This window comes from Diabrotica undecimpunctata, chromosome 2, assembly GCF_040954645.1.
Source record: "Diabrotica undecimpunctata isolate CICGRU chromosome 2, icDiaUnde3, whole genome shotgun sequence".
Taxonomy (NCBI): domain Eukaryota; kingdom Metazoa; phylum Arthropoda; class Insecta; order Coleoptera; family Chrysomelidae; genus Diabrotica; species Diabrotica undecimpunctata.
The window spans coordinates 164,854,756-164,876,776 of NC_092804.1; the positions used below are offsets into that span (position 1 = coordinate 164,854,756).

A 22,021-nucleotide genomic window follows, 5' to 3' on the forward strand; every position below is an offset into this window, starting at 1 on the left:
TTGATCAAATATTTACAATAAGACAAATGCTTGAAAAGTATTGGGAATATAATCACGACGTGCATCAGATTTTTATAGACTTCAAACAGGCTTATGATGCAATTAATCGTGCAACATTATGGAAGGCAATGATCGAGCTCGGCGTACCCAAGAAACTAGCTGAGGTAACACAAATGTGTGTAAGTAACTCTTTTGCACAAGTTAGAATAGGGGAAGAAATATCAAATGCTTTCTGCGTAAATTCTGGACTGAGACAGAGAGATCCGTTGTCCCCATTATTGTTTAACCTGGCCTTAGAATATGTCATGCGAAAAATATATCCAAAAATCAAACCAGACTTACTACTCGGGTTAGCAAAAATCATACTCGCCTTTGCCGATGACGTAGACGCAGTAGCACAATCAACATTAGAAATTAAGGATATTTTTTCGAGCTTTGAAGAAGCTGGATTAAACATCGGCCTAAAAATAAATGAAGACAAAACAAAATACATGGTCGTCTCAAAACAAGAACGACGGCAAATAAGGCAAAACATTACTCTAAATGATTACAACTTCGAAGTGGTTAAAGAATTTCAATATCTAGGAGCAACAATCACAAATGACAACAAATTAGAGCGAGAAGTTGAAACGAGAATAATGGCAGGAAACAGATCTTTCTTTGCAATCCAACATCTAATGAAGTCAAAACTTCTTTCACGAGGTACAAAAATCCGGATATATAAGACCATAATACGACCAGCAGTCGCGTATGGAAGCGAAACCTGGACGCTAACAAAAAGAGAAATAAATAAATTGCTGGTGTGGGAACGTAAAATTCTTCGAATGATATATGGCCCTTGCAGAGACAGCGTGACGAACGAATGGAGAGGCAGACGCAATAACGAGCTAGAGTCTCTATTCGGAAAAGAAAATCTAGGCAGATATAAAAAGGCCAATAGACTCAGATGAGCAGGGCATGTGATACGCAGTAACGACAATCGCCTTATAAACAATGTGTTCTGGGAAAGGCCAGAGGGAAGAAGGTCTGTAGGGTGGCCTAGAAAAAGGTGGAAAGATGCAGTCAAAGAAGATCTAGAGAAAATGAGAGTGTGACGATGGGAATTACTGACACAGAACCGACAAGCATGGAAGGCAATAGTAAACGCGGCAAAGACTCACGAAGAGTTGTAGCGCCATTAATGATGATGATGAGTATCATTTACCTTGCATTGTAATACAATAAATAACTTATCTGAGAATGGAAATATTTCATAAAAAAGCAAGATTAAAAAATTAAAATTAAAATCATTTTTTAAACTATTCAAAAATCCTCTCGACCTTTCACCATTCTCCAAAACACTCTCAAACAATTCAATTAAAGAATCGCGGTGTTCTAAGACTGTTAATACTATTCCGCTGTTGTAATTCCATCGCGTCACTGCAACTTTTGGTAGTCTTCGTTTTACAATTGTATCTAAAGCTTTAGTTCGTTTAGAGGATTTAGAAAAGAAAGCAGCCATTCCACTTAAATATTCAAAAAAAACTTTGCATTCTTTAATCTGCATGACCGATTGGGATAAAACTAAGTTTAGTTTGTGGGCAAAACAGTGTATACATATCGCACTAGAACATGTTTCTCGCACTTTCAATTGTAGACCTACCAAATTCCCAGCCATAACCGCAGCGCCGTCATAACTTTGGGCAATTAGCTTGTCATTACCATTAATGAATTTTAAAAATTCACAAACAATTTTATATAATGCGTCTGACGTTCTATCTTGTGATATATTTATAAAACCTAAAAATATTTCCTGTATAATTCAGTCTCTATTAACAAATCGTACTATTGCAGAGAGCTGGCTAAAATTGGTAACATCAGTTGTTTCATCTAAAGTAATTGCAATAAAGCGTGTTTGTTTAATTTCATCAATTATTTTGTTTGAAACTACTGTCGAAATAGCAAAAATCAAATCATTCTGAATTTGATTTGAGGTGCCTTGAAACACACTGGACTGTTCTAAATGAGTTTTTAAACAAAGATCGTACTTAGAAATTAGTACTGATGTACTGGTTTCGTCGTGACTTCTGAACCCAAGTTCATGGAAACATAAAAACACACAGCGTCAATAAATCTTTTCAGCACGTCTCTATTTTCATCCAAAATATTCTATTGAATTGTATTGAATTATCCAAAGTATTCTATTTTTTCCAAAAACTTTCTCTTTGATGACGGCCTGCAAGAGAGCTTTAGACATGATATATCGTTTCACTACCTTATGACAATTATTTAAAACGCCAAAACTACTATGATTCCAAACACCATTTTCATTTACAAAGAGCAAACAACAACAGCAAAAGAGTTTACTCCTAAATTCACAACCAGTTAGCCACTCGTATTGTTCGTAAGATTTTTCCGAATTAAAATTAAATTCAGGCTTCAACCTACCTTTAATTAAAAAAAAAAACAGTAATACCTCAGCTTCTTTTATTAATTATTGTATTATTTTTATTATTAACAATAGTAATAATTATTATTGACGCCATTGTCAAATATATATAGATACCGCGGCGATTATCTTTGTGCCGAGCTTTCGACATCCTCGTCGACGTCTCTTTCAGGGCTTCCGAGGTCTTAGTCTTCCGATTGCCTAGACACTACTACACTAATCATTAACCAATTCAATATTGGTACTGAGAACACGGAAAACGATTCATTTATACCGTCGATGGTGACGTGGTTTGGGTGGAGGTTGCCGTGGGAGTTAACGAGATAATTAGCGCGTAGATTAGCGAGTGTTTGGTGCGAACATTTCTGAGTGCAGGATTTGAATTGATTATGGGTATGCCGTCATGTCTTTTATTGAGACAATTTGGCCTTTTTTGAAAAAATTATTCAACAAATTAAGGGCCTGCGTAGCGCAAGCGGTAGGATGCTTGACTCGCAAGCCGGTGGTCCGGGGTTCGAATCCCACCGCCTGCTAGAACATCTAGACATTTTAAAAATGTCTATAGGCCCCAGGTCGACTCAGCCTGAATAAAAATGAGTACCTTGGGTAAAACCAGGGGTAATAATAGACGGTTGAAGCGTAGCACTGGCCATGTTACCTTCCTTGTATACCGTAGGCCCTAGATATAGCAGACTACCCTGCTATACTCCCAAAGCCGCGACAGCGGTATAAAACGGGAGACTATTATTATATGAAAAAATTAAGTCGGAATTTAAAATTAAGTCGGAATTGCGAACAGAAATGGAATGTTCATAAATCCTATTTTGGATTTTACGATTTGTTTGGCCTATATAGGATCGGGGGCAGTCCGTACAAGGAATTTTATAAACTCTGTGTTGTTCATTTGGAATTTTGTCTTTGATTGATCGGACAACAGATGAAAAAGATAAAAAACTTTTATGCTGTGATAGTATTAATACTTATAAATTAAACAGATTTTAAAAAAATATAATTTAAAAAAATATATATATCATTTTTTAAATCTGTGGTTAGAGGAAAAAAATAAATATGACATTGTAATTGCCTATTTATCTTAATTATACTATTCTTACTAGAGTTTTTAAAGACTGTATACAGAAGCGTGAAATTTTTTCTCTGAACAACGAGCTAATTTTTTTAGAACCGGACCTGATCTTTTTCAGTTTGAATCAGGTCCGGTTTGTTTGTTGAATATTAAATTAGGTATTTGATCAAAAAGATTTATTTTTTGCAATAAATGTTTTTATATCGATGATTCACTTTACTAAACTTTTAATTCATGTCATAGGAATGGCATTAAGTAATCATGCGAGGAAAAAATAAGTATGACATTTTAATTGTCTATTTGTGGTATTCAACAAATTCTTATTAGAGATTTCAAAAACCGTATACAGGGTAAAATCTCTACTATGATCCAAACGAACTAATTTTTTAAAGCCGAAACTGATCTTTTGCTAATTTAAATAAATCACTTGATTAGATGGATGGTAGTAGTGTAACGTTTTACCAAAATATGTGACACATTTAACTTACCGTTTAGAAGTTATGACAAATAGAAATTTCAGTTAAAATTCCCAACTTAATCTATATATTATTAACACGTTGCGTACGTGTCTCACACTCGATTTGATCCTTGGACGGCACATGGTGTACTACATGGTATACTTTCACTTAGACGGCATGTATTACAAAACGGTTCATGCGACTGTGCTATTTAAGCAGGAATACAAAAAGAGCCGTCCTAGCGAGAGGCTGATATGCGCCGGACGTTTGTTTTGATTTTATGAACCTATTTTTGGTAAGATGAGTAAAAAAAATGTAAATAGTAAAAATTCTGTTTTAGTGGAAAGCTATAATAAGCATATTCATTCAAATATCGGAATATTAGTAAATTATAACAAAACATGTAAAATTACGAAAAAAATATTATTTCTTGTTCATCTTATGTTCCTGAAAAAAACAAGGAATACAATCATTCTTTTTACACCCATTGCATTGCCAAATTGATCGGGAACAAGTATTCGCTGCAGTGTTCCTGTCATTTGATTATTTTAAGGCCTTATAACACACAACACAACGGTTTCGTTTTTGGTGTACCAAAACGTGTTCTAGGTGTTCTATATCATCTGCTTTTTCGTTCTCCATGTGGTCCACACGATGTTTACCGAATAATAACCTTGCAGTTAACAGCTCTCTGTATTCCGTTATTTGAATTGTTTTCTGTGTTACCTCCTTATATATTGTTGTCGGTGTATAAAGTACGCCCACAGTCAAGTAGATTATCCATCAAATGCAACACAACTCCTGCGGAAGCACTACCATCATCAGTCTTATCATTACCAGAATACACTTTGAAATTGTATGTATACCCACCTATAGTACATAATTTGTACAGTTTTAGGCCAAACTTGAGCCGTTTGTTCTTTATATATTGCCTAAATAATAGGCGTCCTCTAAACGGCACAAGTGTCTCATCTATGCATACTTCTTCACATGGCACCATTACTGCTTGAAACTGTTCAATTAGCTTCTCGAGAAGTGAAGTAATTTTTCTTAGCCGATTATTTACTACAGATCGGTCATTATTGTTGCTAAAGTGCCACATCTTTAATAGCTCTTCAAAACGATCTCGAGACATTATACTTTTTATCGAATTTGTATACAAAATGTCGTTACTCCAGTATGCTTTTATTCGAGGATATTATAATAATCCCATCCACATAATATGCCAAATAATAATGCCAAAAAATTTTTCCATTTCAGAAGTAGGAAACCCACTTCTTTTTGTGTTTCCTCTTATTTGACGGTGTAGTATAATTTTGTAAAACCTGCTGTGCATATAAGTTGGTTTGTTCAACTATATAATTTATTATGTCGTCAGTAAGGAAGATCTTGAAACAATCATATGGTGCTTTATCATTGGTCATCAGAAGAATACTCATTGAAAGATTCAGGTTCACATTCTTCTGACAAATAAACATCGGCAAATTCGCTTTCATTGTCCTCATCAGACATAATCTCATCCCAAATGGCTTGCAGACGGCTCTGTTCTTTTTCATAATCTCCCATATTGCAATAAATGGCACGATAGCAACATTCCGTTAGCAACAACTAATAACAACTAAGACTACTTCTAACTAGACACAGAATACAAACGATCTGCAAATTTAGTCATCCCACTACTGTTTCAAGAATCATGAATATGCATTTGGCGCGAAATATAGCGTGTGGTACGCGTAACAAACCACGCCGGCTGGAATAAACAAATTAATCCTTGGCCGGCGTGAAACAAACGTTGTGCCACAAAGAATATTCTAAAAAAACTTATAATATATCAAAAATCAAACAAGAAAAATTACTGTGGCATGTTAGTTAGCTAAAAATGAATCTAGATACATAAAAAAAACGCCGGCTGGGGGTATATATTTTTTTTGTACAGCCGTCCGCAACGTGTTAAACAATGGGAGCAGACACTTTTTAACCTTCGGAGTACCAAGATTATTTGACTTACTTAGATTACCATGATGGGTCAAGCGTGACCCATTCTCATTTTATTTATAAGGATGTTTTAAATAGTCAGTATTGTTATACAGTATCTTTAATTTAACAAAAAACAAAGAAACAAAATAATTATAATACTAAATTTTTGTATTTAAATTTTTAGGATGGTTCACCATCCTGGTCTTTTTGGCAGTAGTTGCATTTAATTTTGACAATATGTACTTCTTCGCGTTTTGAATGAGTATTACAAATAAATCTTTTACACATGTCACACCGTTTTGAATATTTATTGTCACTACCCCTACAAGAATAACAACGACCTCGTTTTGTTGCAGATTGCGGCACTTCTATTTGCTTTTTTACACTAACACCGGTGGTCTCTATTGCAACGATTACGGATTTATGGTATCCGGTGGGTTCTTCTTGTATTGCTTCCGCTCTTCGTTTTATATTGAGTGAGGTTAATTGTTTTCCAAGCTCCTCCAGAAATAGTTTTCTGCGATGTTTTATATTTACTTGGTTATTCCATTCAGGATTTTTCGTATTCCATAGAACGAAAGCATTGTAGCACGCAATATCCAAAAAGTTGAAAAATATACGTAAGGGCCATCTTCTTGTTGCTCTTTTACATGTGTACTATCGAATCAATTTATCTAAAATATCGACTCCACTTTTGGTTTTGTTGTAATCCAAAATAATCCTTGGTTTAAACTTTTGGTTTTCATCAGAAATTTCATGTTCATTGTGTAAGGTCGATAACAATACAACAAACTTGTTAGGCTTGGTTACATATGAAACTAAAGTAATGTTTTTAGTGAACAAAAATTTTGAAGAATACAGTGAGCGATCTGTCATTTCAAGCAATGATTTGGGTAAACTCTTCCTATTTTTTCTGATAGTACCCAAAAGAGTTAAATTTTTGGATAAGAGTTCTTCAGATAAAGCAATGTCGGTAAAAAATTATCAGTTGTAATATTTCGACCAGACCTATACCAATGTTCTGCAAGTGTTTTGACAACTCTTGGGCCTTGGTTACGTTCACATTGATCACCAATCTTTCCAGTATATATCTCAAAGTTACAGCAATAAAAATTTTCAGCGTCACATAGGGTCCAAGCCTTTATACCATATTTCTTCGGTTTACTTGGTATATAAATCCGAAATGGACAACGTCCCCTAAAATCAATAAGCTGCTCGTCGATAGTACCAAAAGCAGATGGTTCATATGATTCCCTACAATTTTGGGCAAATAGATCAGCGATTTCTCGAATAGGAGCTAATTTATCTCGTTCTCTTCTTTCTGCTCTCATATCCAAATTATCAAAGCGAATATACTTCAAAATACTTAATACAAAATCTATTCCGGCTTAGAGATGCTTTATAAATAGGACGCGTAAATGCATTATTTGTATTGGACCATAAATTCTGCACTTTCTCATGGGACTCTCTGAACCTTCCACATAATATAAGTATACCAAAGAAAGCACGCATTTCGACTAGATCAACTTCAATCCAATCCTTCATGTTTTCCTCGTTCTTACTGTTATACGCAGCTATGAACTCAATAGCTCTCTTATTGGTATACTCGAGAATCATTGACATAATACTATCAGAAAAAAATAAATTAAAGGCATCCATGCATGTCTCAATATTTTGACTTTTCTTAGTTAGACCTACGTTTTTCTGTAATAAATTACATGCCAATGTCTTACCCTTTTTGGAGCTAAATAACGCCATGTTCGTCCTTCGCACAAAACATCAGATACGTTAGATCTTTTACTATCTATATTTTCAGAAGTTGTCGCTAAAACTTCCTCGTTCTCGAGTTCAGTAATTGATAAATTACCTTCATGTGCTTCTGGCTCACAACCGTCATTATCACTCGCTTCACTATTGCTGTCATCAAGCTCTGCAAGGCCATCTTCTTCACTATCTGATAGGAGTAAGGCATACAACTCAGCTTCACCCAAAGGTTTATTCTTTTTCCACATTTTGATATAATACTGCACACTTCAAGATCGATGCTTGATTTAAATTTATAAACAAACGTGAAATACCGCTTTACACCAAAGTTGGACCTCTCGTCTCGGACTTTCTTGTAGAATATGCCTATTAGACACCACATTTACTCCCAAGGTTAACTTCTATCGACTAATATTTCTACAAACATAATCATTTGGCCTTGAATACGTTCACTGGTAATTAGAGACGGCTGTGTTTTACGTGTACCTACAAACATATTGAAAAATCCTTCGAAATCCCAAGAACGGGTCAGGACTGACCCGGCATCATAGATTTTACGTAGAGGAAAAACTGTAATTTGCATGTTCACGAATGATACACGAAAAAATAGATTGAAACAGATAAGGAGCACTTACGATCAATAGGATTTGTAAAAAAATTATTTCAGGAAATATTAAGAAATAAGTGAATTTCGGGTCACGCTTGACCCAGTCTTGGTACTCCGAAGGTTAATGGTCATTTGTTATTTTGTTATTCCCCATAGGGACCTCCATGCGAAGTAGGAGTAGGAGCATGTACAGTTCCTCATGAGTCACCCTGTATATTGAATTCAAATGAAGGGGGAATTTTCAAAATTATAATTATAATATTTTCCGGTAATATCGTATATTAACGTATATTATACGATATTCATTTTATATATTCCAATTAGCTCCTAAATTTTAAATATACATTCGAAATTTTGCAAATATTTCACTTTCAACTTAAGAGTTACTTCAAAGTACAGAATGACGTCAATGATTTGTTGTCGCTTTAACTGACTTACCTTTGGTTAATACTTTGTCTTGAATATTAATATAATTTTGATTGTTAGTGTTAAGAAGACGTTAAATATGTTGATGAAAATGACTTGTGCTTTACCGGTAATATGGATGACCTTTGCAGCTATTATAAATTGTATAACGGAAATCTACCTAGAGAATAATTAAATCTGTTGAATCAGAAACAGAAGGTGCATATATGTGTCAAGGCAGCGGTAGAGGAAATAAAATTTAAATGCGTATGTAATTTTTTTATTTCCTTACTTCCAAAATAAATGCATATGCATTCGTCGCTTATGTAAATTGCAAAATTGTTAAAAACTATAAAACCGGAAGAGCTGTGATAATTTTGTTAATCAATGTTCAGTATTGTTTTCTTGACAGATTATTCCAGTTAGAAATTAAAACGCGGATTTAAAACAGTTAACATGTTATTCCCCCACCTAGGTCTTACCAAGGGTCTGTTGTTGATTGGATTCTACTCTTATATTCGTTTGAGAAGCTGTTCTTTCTTCATATATCTTACCCACCTAAGACTCTGTACTAGAAATGCATTAGTTTAAGGAAAAGCTAACGTAGTCGACGAAGCATTGGTCAATCGAGAGATAATAATATTACATCCGTTATATTCCGTCCATATTAAACTAGGGCTGATAAAACAATTTGTAAAGGCTCTAGACTAGAATCGTCCTGGTTTTGAATATTTGTCCAGCAAATTTCCTGCACTTACTAAAGAAAGATTGAAAGCAGGATAATTTGATGGGCCTCAGATACGACAACTTATAAAAGATTCGCATTTTATAAAATCGTTAACTGAACTTGAATGTAAGGCATGGTGCTCTTTTATGAAAGTTGTGAAAAATTTTCTTGGAAACAATAAATCGGAAAATTACCGGGATACAGTGGAAGAAATGCTCAACAGTTTTAACAAACAAAGTTGTCATATAAGAATTAAAAGTCATTAATTCCACAGCCTCTTCGAGCGTTTGCCAGAAAATCTTGGTGACCTTAGTGAGAAACAAGGGTAACGCTTCCACCAAGATATCAAAACGATGGAAGAGAGGAATGAGGGGAGATAAGTCTTTAAAGGGACCGTCCTTTTAAAGCCTTTGCAGAAAAATCCTATAAAAGGAAGTTTTTAGGTGACACCGAATAACAGATTTGTGAAGCGATGCAGGTTAGGTTAGATAAAAAGTTAAGTTTTTTTGGCAAATATGTGTGATAATTTTTATCTCTCATAAAAATATCTTATTTTTTATTTGTGTATTGTTTATTTGATGGGTATCAGCACTACATATATGTAGGTAGTGCTGCGTTAAACTACCCTATATGTTGGAAATATGATATGCTGTCGTATTTTCTGAAACTGCTCTGAGGAAGCAAACCTGGTGACACGTTTGGGTTTAGCAGGCCCTAATTACCTGGAAACAGTAAAAAAATTTCCGGCTGCAAACTGTGTGTTTACCAGAATTATAATTCTTTCTTGTACATTAAAATCAATAAACATTATTATTATAAATCCAAACCGTCAGGGTAAGATATATTTTGCATTGATTTATTAACGATTTAAGATTGTTCTTGTATTGTGTAAGTCGACATCTCTTATAGTCTTTTCTAATGTTATATTAAAGAGATGATACGCCAGCGCATCTCTCTTCTGTAACCCCGCATATGTTTCAAAGGCTTGTGACAGATCGCTTTGCATTTGCACTCTGCAGATCACTTTACTCATATGTTCTTTATCATACAGATTTCTTATTAGGTTAACTAGATAGTTAAGAACTCCGATATATATTATTATACTCCAGAGGAATCCTATTTTACCGAATTCAAAGCCTTTTTGTAATTCACGAAACAAAGCAGCATTAATATATATTATATCATGTCTTTACTTTTTTATATATAAATTGTTTTCGTTCATCAGAGCACCTTTGTACGCTGCCACTTAGATAAAAAAATTCCTAGAGACGTCTTGTTGGTAATGATACCAAGTACTGTACAACTCATGTCGTCTTGTTGAAACATGGACGAACCCTTCGCATAGAAAAGATACTAACTTTTAAACGGATAAAAACCAGAAACATACAAGAGTAAGTACGCATCTAATATAATATATTATGTGTGAATATTATGTGTGAATATTATGTGTGAATATAAAATTTGTACCTTTAACTGATTTTCTCTTATTCCAGGCAGGGTACTATCTAAGGATTCAGTATGGATATTTGCTGGTATTATGCCTTCCTCCATAGTAATAACTGCTTTTGTTAAAGAACATAATCCTGAAGCAACTTCGGAGTGACCCATGTTTGATTTGACAGATCCAATAAGTAAGGGTTCGTTTCTTTTCTGACAGAAATGTTTTCTAAGAGATTCACATTCAATTATGTCACCAACGGGAGTACCTTAAATGTTTTACATAAAAATTAGTGTTAGTATTTGTTAAGATTACATAAGGTATATGAATATAACTATGTCTAAGTACGTCTGATATTTAAATGTAAAATCACATTAAAAGATATTTTTCTAGTATGGTAAACATAGTCGTGGTGACACAGATCTTCAAAAATATAAATTGACCAAAAATAAAATAAAAGCAACAGTACAAACTAAGAGTTTTATAAAAACATCCAGAGCTAATAACTGTAATAGACACCAAAAAATTAAACTATGCAGTCATAACAGCTTAAGTACTTCTAAATAACAAAGAAAGCTAAAGCGTTTGACCAGCTGATATCCCTTGTAAAGTGTGGAAAGCATTACAAGAGGCAGAAACAGTTACACTGTGTGCTGAAGAGACATGTAATCTACACAACGTTGCTAAGGAAAACAGTGCCAGCATAGATATGCAGATGCTATCCGCAACGTAGAATCATCTCATTTCATGTAGAATCTGGTTATAGTGGAGCTAATTTATTAGCTTAGTCAAGTATGCTATTCAACAGGCTCTGACTGTAGTAATGAACAAAATTTAGAGCTTAAAATATTCTACCAGAAGTTCAAAAATATGAAATTTATCAACAGGAAGAATTTAGAGGCATCAGATCCTGTAAGTCTTAAGATTATGGAACAAACATAATAAGAAACTGCCAAAAATCAGAACTGCTACTTTTAAAACACAGCTCTATAAACTTTTATAAAAAGCTTAAAGAACTAACAAACTCTTTCAGTAAAACAAACTTTTTAAAAATCACAAAAAGGCACCAAAAGGAATTATGTGAAATATGATAAACGTATATACCAAACCTTTTCTCTGGTAATCCTAAATGCCTAATTATGATAGAAACATATAATTAGCTGGTCCACCAATATTAGAGTCGGAAATAGAATATGCAATCTCTAATTTAAATAATCATAAGGCAGTTGGACCAGCAAGCTATAAATGCGGAAAAAATCATTAAGCTATTATAGCTGGCTTATCCGAACTGTTTAAAAACAATAAAATACGGGACAAATATCAACATATTGGCTAAAATTATTTATCTTGGCAATACCACCGAAACACAATGCCAGTCGATGTGAAGAAGACCGTTCAATTATTTCAATTATAATTAAAGGCGTTCCTTAAAATAATACATTAGCGAATTTAGAACAAATTTGTAGAAAGAAGAGGAAATACTCATTTTGGTTTTAAAAATGACTTGGGACAAGGAGACACCTTTTTACATGAAGTTTAAAAGGCCTTTGAAAACGTGAGTATTATAAATATTTTATTATTATATTTTTTAAACAATTTTAAAAGATTATGGCGGCTAAACTAACTACAACATAGAACCAAAAATCTAAGTTTTATGAATAAGGTTTAATTTCGGTGATTTCCTCTTATATATTCGAACGTTAGTTTTTTTCATAAAAATTTGAATACCATTTTAAATCTTCGAAGAAAAACAGTTTAGTGTCTGTTCGACTAAAGTAAAGTGTTTGTTTACAATAAGAATCGTCTAGAAGAAAAAGTAAAATTGATTTTGCCGGCTTGTAGATTTTATTAGCATCAGTTGTCGTCTAGCTTTTGGCGGGGCTAGATCTGGTATTTCGCCACTCAAGTAGTACTCGCGGTGCGAGTATTATGGATTCATATTTTGGCTTCGATCTAAGCAGTTGAATTATAAAATATTGACCGTTTCGCACCTTGAAAACAGTCAAGTGGTAAACAAATATTTGCCACCAAGATATAGAAGTTATGAAGAACAGAAAATTAAATCTAAAATCCCTTTTATATCTTTTAATTGGTCTTCACACCCACACACACATACACACACACACACACACACACACACACACACACACACACACACGTACATTCCAGCTCTGAGGGACATGTGTGTTCCTCTAAACAGTGGGGTCCACATGTCCTAAGATCAAACCAGTCACACTTCGTCATAAAGTGGTACTTATTAGGTCCCAGGCCATGCCACAACTCCTCGCCATCATGTCACTTAAGAATGGTGAGCCTTATATACTGATCGTTACTTTGGATGCCCTGGAAAATTGGACATCCTCTGATTTTTTGTTTGTGGTTAGGCCACCCGACTCTAGTGGTAGTTTGTGATCCGAAAAGAGAGACATTAAACTAAATTATTGTTTCTCTATCCGGAAATGTGCGTGTTCGGTGATTCAGCTGCCAAATTGGCAAATAAACTTTTTTCTACTCGCCGGTTGAGCACCCGAAAGGACTGAGCATCGAGTCACGCTTGTCGTACGTGACCTCCATACTCAGGATTCGTGAACTTTGATCCTGACTTGCCTGAGAGGCTATTTTTTGTATGTATGTATGAATAAAATCAGAATTCACTTAATGTTATTCATTTGATGGGTTGCCTGCTGTAGATATGATTACAGAAAGTTTTTAGTAAAGGTTAAGATAAAAACAATAATAGGAGGAAAGTAGTAATATTTTTTTGGTTTTTTTTTTGTTTTTTAAATTTTTATAGTGTATCTGGATAGTAAAATAAAACATAACTTACTAAAAGAAATAAAAATTGTATAGTGTAAGAAATAAGAATGATTGGTTTTTAGAGATCTGCGTTGCAATTTGCCGGTAAGTAAAGTTCACGTCTGTGAAGTTGGTGGTAATATTAGGACAAACTGTTATAATACTTTTTGTTTCGTTTTTCTTTTTGATGAAAAAATTATGGTAGTCTTAAATTTTCTAGCGACTATTTAGTCAAGCTATTTTTTTTAACAAATAATAAAAATTTGTCAGTTTTTAACGGTGGTATGAAAAATCCGACAGTATATCTGCGTGGGTAGTTTTTATTTTTTTTTTGTATGGTACCCTTGTACTTAAGTGAGAATTATTGTCTTTTTATTGTTCTAATAAATCTATATGAAGTCTGTAAGATGCGAATTCTTGAGTTAGCTATTAATAAGCTATTAATAAATACAACCAATATGTAACAATTTTGTATGGTTTAATTTCTCTGACAATTTGACAATTGTCTTTTCTCCTGGACAAAATATAATTGCTAACAGGTTTGTTGATCGAACATAAAAGGTAAGGGAAATTGTTTCTTATGATATATATATATATATATATATATATATATATATATATATATATATATATATATATATATATATATATATATATATATATATATATATATTGGTTTTAAGACTTTTCTTTGTCACTAGAAGAAACTACTAAGTGGCACTTTTTATGGCAAATTATTTATGATTTTTTTTGTATCGTTTATTAAATATTTCCAGTTTAGCTCTAGTAACCAATATCTTTTTTTCCTCTTCATGCTAGTAGGACAGTCGCAAGAACCACTGTCGGCCGATCCTGAGCAACGCGACCTCGTTTATTTTATGTAAATCGTTTGTTGTGTTACAACATCTATAGGTTGATATTTAACATTGATATTGCTTAAACTGTAATCCTTTCTGAGTGTCATAGGTCTGATGTTGATGTATAAACTCCAAAACCAATCGAAGAAACATACCATCAATAAACTTAAAGAATTGTAAGTGGAGACTTTTCTTTCTACATCATGTTATTATTTATACATAACTATAAACAATTTCTAGTTTATAAAAACTATAAACAATTTATGATATAATTATTAATTCAAAAACATTAATTAGATCTTACAGAAACAGCCATTACCAATTTTTTGTTTAATATTAATTTGAATCTATATGAAAAATTAAACTTACCTGTTCCGTGTGCCTCGACATACTGAATTGCGTTTGGATCTACTTTAATAGAATCGTATAAGTTTCTCATTAAGATAAATTGTTCCTCGATAGAGGGATAAGTAATTCCTTCTTCTTTAAAACCATCCGTAGCGGACTTAGCTGCAAGGACAGTTGCATATATTCGCCTACTTTTACTCTCTCTTTGTAAAAAGTAACTAACTACAGTTTCTGCTCGTACATATCCATCTCGGTTTTTTGAGAAAACCTTGCATTTACCTTCTGGTGACAACATATTTAGCCTTAAATAAGTATATATTAAAGAGCTTGAAATATGTACTGTATTTAATAAACAGATTATATGTTAGTAATACATTTTGGTAGACCAACCTCGTAAATAAGATAGTATTAGTCCGAGCTGGGGTTAAAATGCAGGTTACCAGTTTTGTAGGTGGTTTTAGCTGCAAATATATCGAATAAGTACATACGATCCGAACAAAAACAAGCAGCAAAAAAGCCAGAACAAAATTCGCTAAGTTAGAAGACCTTCCAAAGCGGATCCTGCGAGAGATATTAAGGAATAATGGGTACTATAGATAAAAGCACAGAAGACTCAAACAGCAAACATATAATAAAGTCTAAATAATTGTAGCTCTATCAAAAGTAGACAACGCTCTTACCTTTGGCATTGCAAAGTATAAACTAATGTTAATTTTATATGTTTGGGACAGCCCCCAAAAAAATTTAAAAAAAACCACAAAACAGCTTTAGCTACCAAAAAATTAACTAAAAACGCAAGGCTAAGAAAAGACGCAAGCTACAAAAAAAACTAACAAAACCCAAAAAACGGACAAGAGGTGCCCACATCCTTCAGCTCCAAGTCACCAAACTGGAGGTAGCCTAGAGCGGGGACGTAAACTCCGAGCAAGCAATACAAATCGATTGTAAGTCAATAGAAATGGAGTGAATAGAGTAGGATTTCGTGCCCGTGTTGGAGGACTTGTAGCCAGGACTCCCACGCACTTTACTGATAAGAAATTTATATAATATAAAGCATTAAAACGCTATTGAAACAGTGTAGCGGGTAAATGGTCTGGAGCATTAGGGCAGGGTAAAGTAATTCCTGGTTAAATGAGTTAATTCCTTACTCCAATGAATTGTATCACTCTAATGTCATACTTAAGAGGTGTTAAAGTCTCTCAGGCTGGGTTAAACTATTGCTTGCTTGTCTTCTACAATGTCAAATCGACAAAGAACTCTGATGGGAGATGTTTAGACAAGAACTGTATGTTAAAGGGATTATTATTGAATCATATTGATATGGTGGTGAAAAGAATCTCTAAAAGTAGAAAGTAGAATCCGGATACAAAATGAATTAACGGAAACAATAGATGTGAAAAAGGGACTACGCCAGGGAGACGCCCTAACATGCATCTTGTTCAACATCTTGCTCGAGAAAATACTGAGGGACACAACAGTCAATACACGAGGAACAATAATTAATAAAAGCGTGCAAATACTAGCATTTGCCGATGATGTTGACATAATCGCAAGATCAAGAAGAGAAATGATAGAGGCATACAACCAAATAGAACGAGCTGCACAAAATAGTGGTCTTAAAATCAATCAGACCAAAACAAAATATATGCAGGTAAGAAAAAACGCAGAAATAAGGCAACCACAAAATATAACAATAGGAGAATACAACATAGAGGAGGTAAAAAACTTTATATACTTGGGATCCCTAGTCACGTCTGATAATAACGTTACGGAGGAAGTGAAGAGGCGAATATTTATTGCAAATAAATGTTACCATGGCTTAATTAGACACCTAAGATCAGATAACCTCGCAAGAAAGACAAAATGCCAAATATATAAAACCCTAATAAGACCGGTACTCACATATGGCTCAGAAACCTGGACACTTACTAAAAGAGAGGAAACGTTGTTAGCCACCTTCGAAAGAAAAATCTTGCGACACATATATAAGGGCACAAAAGAAAACGGAATATGGCGAAGACGATACAACTCTGAACTATACAAAATATACCAGGATCCGGATATTATATCATTCATCAAAATAGGACGGCTGCGTTGGATAGGACATGTAGAAAGAATGGAAGAAGGCGAAATACCAAACAAAATATTCAAACAGATGCCAGTAGGAAAAAGAACAAGAGGAAGACCGAAACTGAGATACTTAAAACAAATAGAAAATGATATAACAACCTTAAAAATAAAAAACTGGAGAAAAAAAGCACGAAACAGATCGGAATGGAGAAAAATCCTAGAACAGACCAAGACCCAAAAAGGGTTGTCGAGCCAGTGGTGATGATGATGATTGATATGGTGTTGAGTTTTGTAAAATAAAAGGTGTAAAGAATAGTAGGCATTCACGGCTAAAATAAAACGTAATAAAATAAAATGTTTGGAATAACTCAATTTACTTAAATTGTTTTATTGATTTTGTTATATTAGTCCTTACCTCATAAACTCCGCTGTTTCAAAAGGATGTTGAAATAATTGTGTACCGCAGACTATGGCACTATCAGTTTCTCCTAACATCATGTCCTTAATTGCACAGACAAAAGCATAGGTACTACTTGAACATGCAGCGTCCATAGCAAAGCTTGGACCTTTAAAGTCAAAGCAGTATGAGACTCGATTAGCAGCTACAGATAAGTTAGCACCGATAATCGTATAGCCACCGGTGCTTTTTTCTTTATGAAATTCTTCGTAGCAATTAAAGCTACCTATTGCAACATAGACTCCTGCAAATAGATATTAAATGAATTTTAAAGAGCATTTTGGTTATTTAGAAACCTTATGCACGTAATGTTTTTTAAGATAAATCATAAAAAATAGTAATGATGTAATTTTACATAACCCTAATAGGTTTATTACTGCACAATATGTATTTTATCTTTATATGTGTTTCCTATATACTAATACGATAAATTATGTGCTGTTCCCCGCAAGAATTGAGGACAATAATGCCTTGCTAATTGCATTTTAATGTCCTCTTTAACAAAGTGAATAAACTGCTAACGAGCTTTCTAAATATTCTATTATTTGTTTCTTGTTCTTTTTGATAATATTATCTTAAAATAAATTCTATTTTACCTGATTACCTGAAGTTGGGTAATCCCACCGTTAAATTATTTATACGTACATCCTATTAACAGAGATTACAATCTGTGCTGTTAGTCTTAATACTAACCAAAACAACTAAATTTCATAGAAATACTTGAACGAAAGTTTTCTATTGCGTTATTGTCAAAAATCTGAGCTAGGGTCACGACGCAAAATGGCTTTGGAGTGTGTACTTCGTAAAAGGGGTAAGAGTAAATTATTGATCGACGGTTATCTTTACCAGAAAGATAAAGAAAAGCAAAACATTTATTGTAGGTGTGATTACTACAAGACATTCAAGTGTAAAGCTGGTGTTATAACCCTATAAGGTGCAGTAGTAAAAAGAAGTGGGACACAGAACCATATAGCGAAAACAAAACAAAATTTTTCAATGACATACGTGAAAACGCTACACAAACCCAGGATGGGCCGCATCATATAATATCCACTGAACCGAAGTAATCAACAAGCAGCTCCGCCTTTACCACTTCACAGAAGAGACATTATTTTTCCAGAAGATTATAAATTAACTTAAAATAAAGAACAATTTTTACTATTTAATTCAGGTCCATACGATGATCGGTTGTTAATTTTTTCAACAAGACAAAGTCTGCTTCTTCTAGCAAGGTCGCCACACTGGTTTGCCGACGAAACTTTTAAAACTGTACCTCACTTTTTTTATCAACTATATACAATCCACAGATTAGAACAGAATACTGCGATTCCTTAAGTAGACGCACTAATACCTAACAAGACATAACAAAGTTATGTTCGGCTACTTTTAAAATTAAAAGGACTTTTGCCTGTAGCTTCGCCTGCAACCATATTACCAAATTTTGAAAGCGGAATGATAAGTGCTAAAAGACAATAATATCCCGACTCAAGACATCGTGGGTATTTTTTCCATTTCACTCAATGTCTCTTTAGAGGAATCTAGTCAGACGGTTTAAAAAGATGATATGAAACTGATTCAGATTTCGCTTTAAAGCTTCGATTATTGGCGACCTTAGCATTCGTTCCTACTGCAGACGTAGTGGAGGCATTTAAAACGATTTGCGATCAAGATGTGTTGCGAGCAGAAACCCAGTCAGTAATTGATTATTTTGAATGGATCGGGTGTCCACAAAAAGGTAGACAACGTCATTTGCCCTTATTTTCACATGATTTGTGGAATTGTTATGATGTGGTCCAAGAAAGTTAGGCCTCTCTTACTCATGGCGTCGTCTACTTCGTTCCTTCAGGATCTTCGGGGTCGGCCTTTTTTTCCTCCTTCCTATGGGACTCCATTCGGCTATTCTCTTTATCCATCTGCTGTGGCTAGTTTTTCTTACATGTCCATACCACTTAAGTCTTTTTTGTTCTATATATGTTAGTATATCTGTTTTCATTTATGTTCTTTGCATTAATTCGTCATTACTTCTCCTATCCATTCTTGTTGCTCTGCAGCATCGTCGCAGGCATTCCATCTCTGTTGCTACTGTTTTACTGCTGTTTTTCTTGTTTATAATCCAATTTTCAGCCTCATATGTCATAATACTTCGCACTAATGTTTTATTAATCTGTGTTTTTGTCTTCATATTTAGGTGTCTATCCTACCATACTAAGTTAAGTTGTCGGATTGATGTTCTTGTTTGTCCTAATCTTTGCTTAATTTCTTTCTCTGTTGTTTTTGTATTTGAATTTATCCTTTCCCTTGATTGTTACGTTATCAACAATCTGTAGATCTTCTACGTCTTCTTCACTTGTAGATAGGTACTCTGTTTTCGCGAGGTTAATATCTACGCCAGCCTTGTTATATTCTTCTTGTAGTTTCTTCATCGTCTTGTGCAATTACTACTTGATCGTCTGCAAATCTTAACGTGTATAGGTATTCGTTTCCAGTACTCCCATGCCTTCACATTTTCTTTCCCACGTAATCAAGGCTTTCTCTAAGTAAAAAAATTAATAAAAATTTAAATAAACTAAAAAAAAATCAAAAAAGTTAAAAATCTCAAAAAACTGACAAATTGGATGTTTATTCCAAGTTCTAAACACGCCAGCGGTACGCTGCCAGTCCTAAGCCTGATTAAAGTGTGAAAGGAACATGGAATAAAAAATAGCGAATAAGAGATAGCTAGGTCGAACACAATCTAAGTAGTAATAACTATTTAAATAGCACATAAATTACCGTATTAGTATATAGGAAATACATATAAAGCAATAACTATTTAAATATATTTTTTGGGCAATTATTTATCTGCCAATTGTCTATTCAGGCAATTGTTCATTCGGGGAATTGTCCATTCGGGGAATTGTCCACTAGGGTAACTGCCCATTCGGTGAATTGTTCATTCGGGTAATTGCTTTCGGGAAATTGTCTTTTGGGAAACTGTTTTCGTGCAATTGTCCGGGACCCGTATGGAAGTGGGACAAATTCTAGACGAATGGAGAATAAGTATTAGTCCCTGTCTACAAGATCAAAAGAGATATTCAACAATGCAGCAACTATAGGGCATAAACTTATATAGTCACACTACGAAAGTTTTGAGTGATAAGGAATAATTTTTTGACTGTGAGGTCAAGAAAACGAAATATCTGAAAATCAGTTTAGGTTTATGGAAGGTAGTTGCTTTCTAAATAGTTTTCTATTGATCGAACGTGGAATCTAAACATGGTTACGATTTAAAGAAATATAAATTATGCAGGGGAGTAACTGGGTTCTCGGAAAATCCGATTCTATATTGATAGTTCTATATTGATTTCTAATTTAACTGATGTACCTAATAATGACGGTCAAAAATTTAGTTAATATAAATTATAGAAGTGTAGATAAATTATGTTTAACCCACAGCTCCAATTTGTTGTGCGTTTATTGTTTGATCTAAAAATTTAACCAAGTTTATTAACCGGTAAATTTACCAGTTTTAGAACCTCTAAGTTCTGCTGGATTATAACCAGCATCAATAATACTTTCGTATACTGTTTCTAGAAGTATTCGATGTCGAGGATCTGTAAAATCTGTCTGCTTAGGATGAATGCCGAAGAAGGATGCATCAAACTTATCTATATCCAAAAGAACACCGCTTCTCTTTGGAACGCCCATAACACCTAGAAAAGTTATATGTGAATACTATATTATCAACTAATTACTAGCTATTTATGTAAATATATAAATATTGTATGTATACTTGAATTAGTGGGATAAGGGAATGACACAGAATCAAGTCTGTTTGCCAGAGAAATATAGAACGTTTTGTTATAATATGAATATAAAGTTTGAGAATATGCTGTTTAACTTTCTACTGTCAATTCCTTATTAAAATTTATCAACACTTATTTTTTTTTTGGCAGTTAACAAAATGTGTATGAGATATAGTGGGAGTAATTTCATTTCAGGTTGACTTTGACCAATTGCGTGGTTTGGCTGCTTTCAGGGTTGTTGTGGTTTGTGGTTGATTTGCATAGACATAAGTAAATCTCGAATTATAGGCAAAATGCCTTTTTTGCCTATTTTGCCTATTATAATTGTTTTTTGCACTTTTTGCCTTTTTTTCGTAAATTCCGCCCATTTGTGCCTTTTTTAAATTTCATGGTACTACCCATTATATTATTCTATTACTAAACTATTCTATAATAAAATTTCGGGTCAATAATAAAATATCAATGGTTTGTTTATATAACAGATTTCTAGGAAAATGTACCTGATTGAAACTTGAGGGTTAACTATTTGGAAATCCCTAACCTTTATTAGTTTATTATCAGTTGTACAGTCGGTTACTGTATCAGAGTTTAGTCAAAAATTGCTATATCCTAGTTTAGTTTTGTTGCGTATACCGAAAAGCAAAGAACACGTTTTAAAACGTTTTAGACATTTGTTTGAAAAGATGACATCTAAATTAAGGCTATGGATCGCATCTTATTCGGAACTTTCTCTAGAAGGAGATGGAGCATTTTGTAAACCATCGGTAAGTTTTATTTTTTCTCTTTTTTTTTCTCGTCCCACAACATAACTAAATTCTAA

General features: G+C 33.8%; 1 protein-coding gene across 1 annotated transcript in view; it reads right to left on the minus strand.

The window, feature by feature from the left end:
* The window catches only part of LOC140433979 (fatty acid synthase-like), an 84,313-nt gene that overhangs the window by 56,237 nt on the left and 6,055 nt on the right, over positions 1 to 22,021 (minus strand). Inside the window, 4 exon segments of the mRNA XM_072521949.1 lie at positions 10,918 to 11,156; positions 14,911 to 15,191; positions 17,375 to 17,660; positions 20,920 to 21,108. Coding sequence (XP_072378050.1) covers positions 10,918 to 11,156; positions 14,911 to 15,191; positions 17,375 to 17,660; positions 20,920 to 21,108 — 995 coding nt within the window.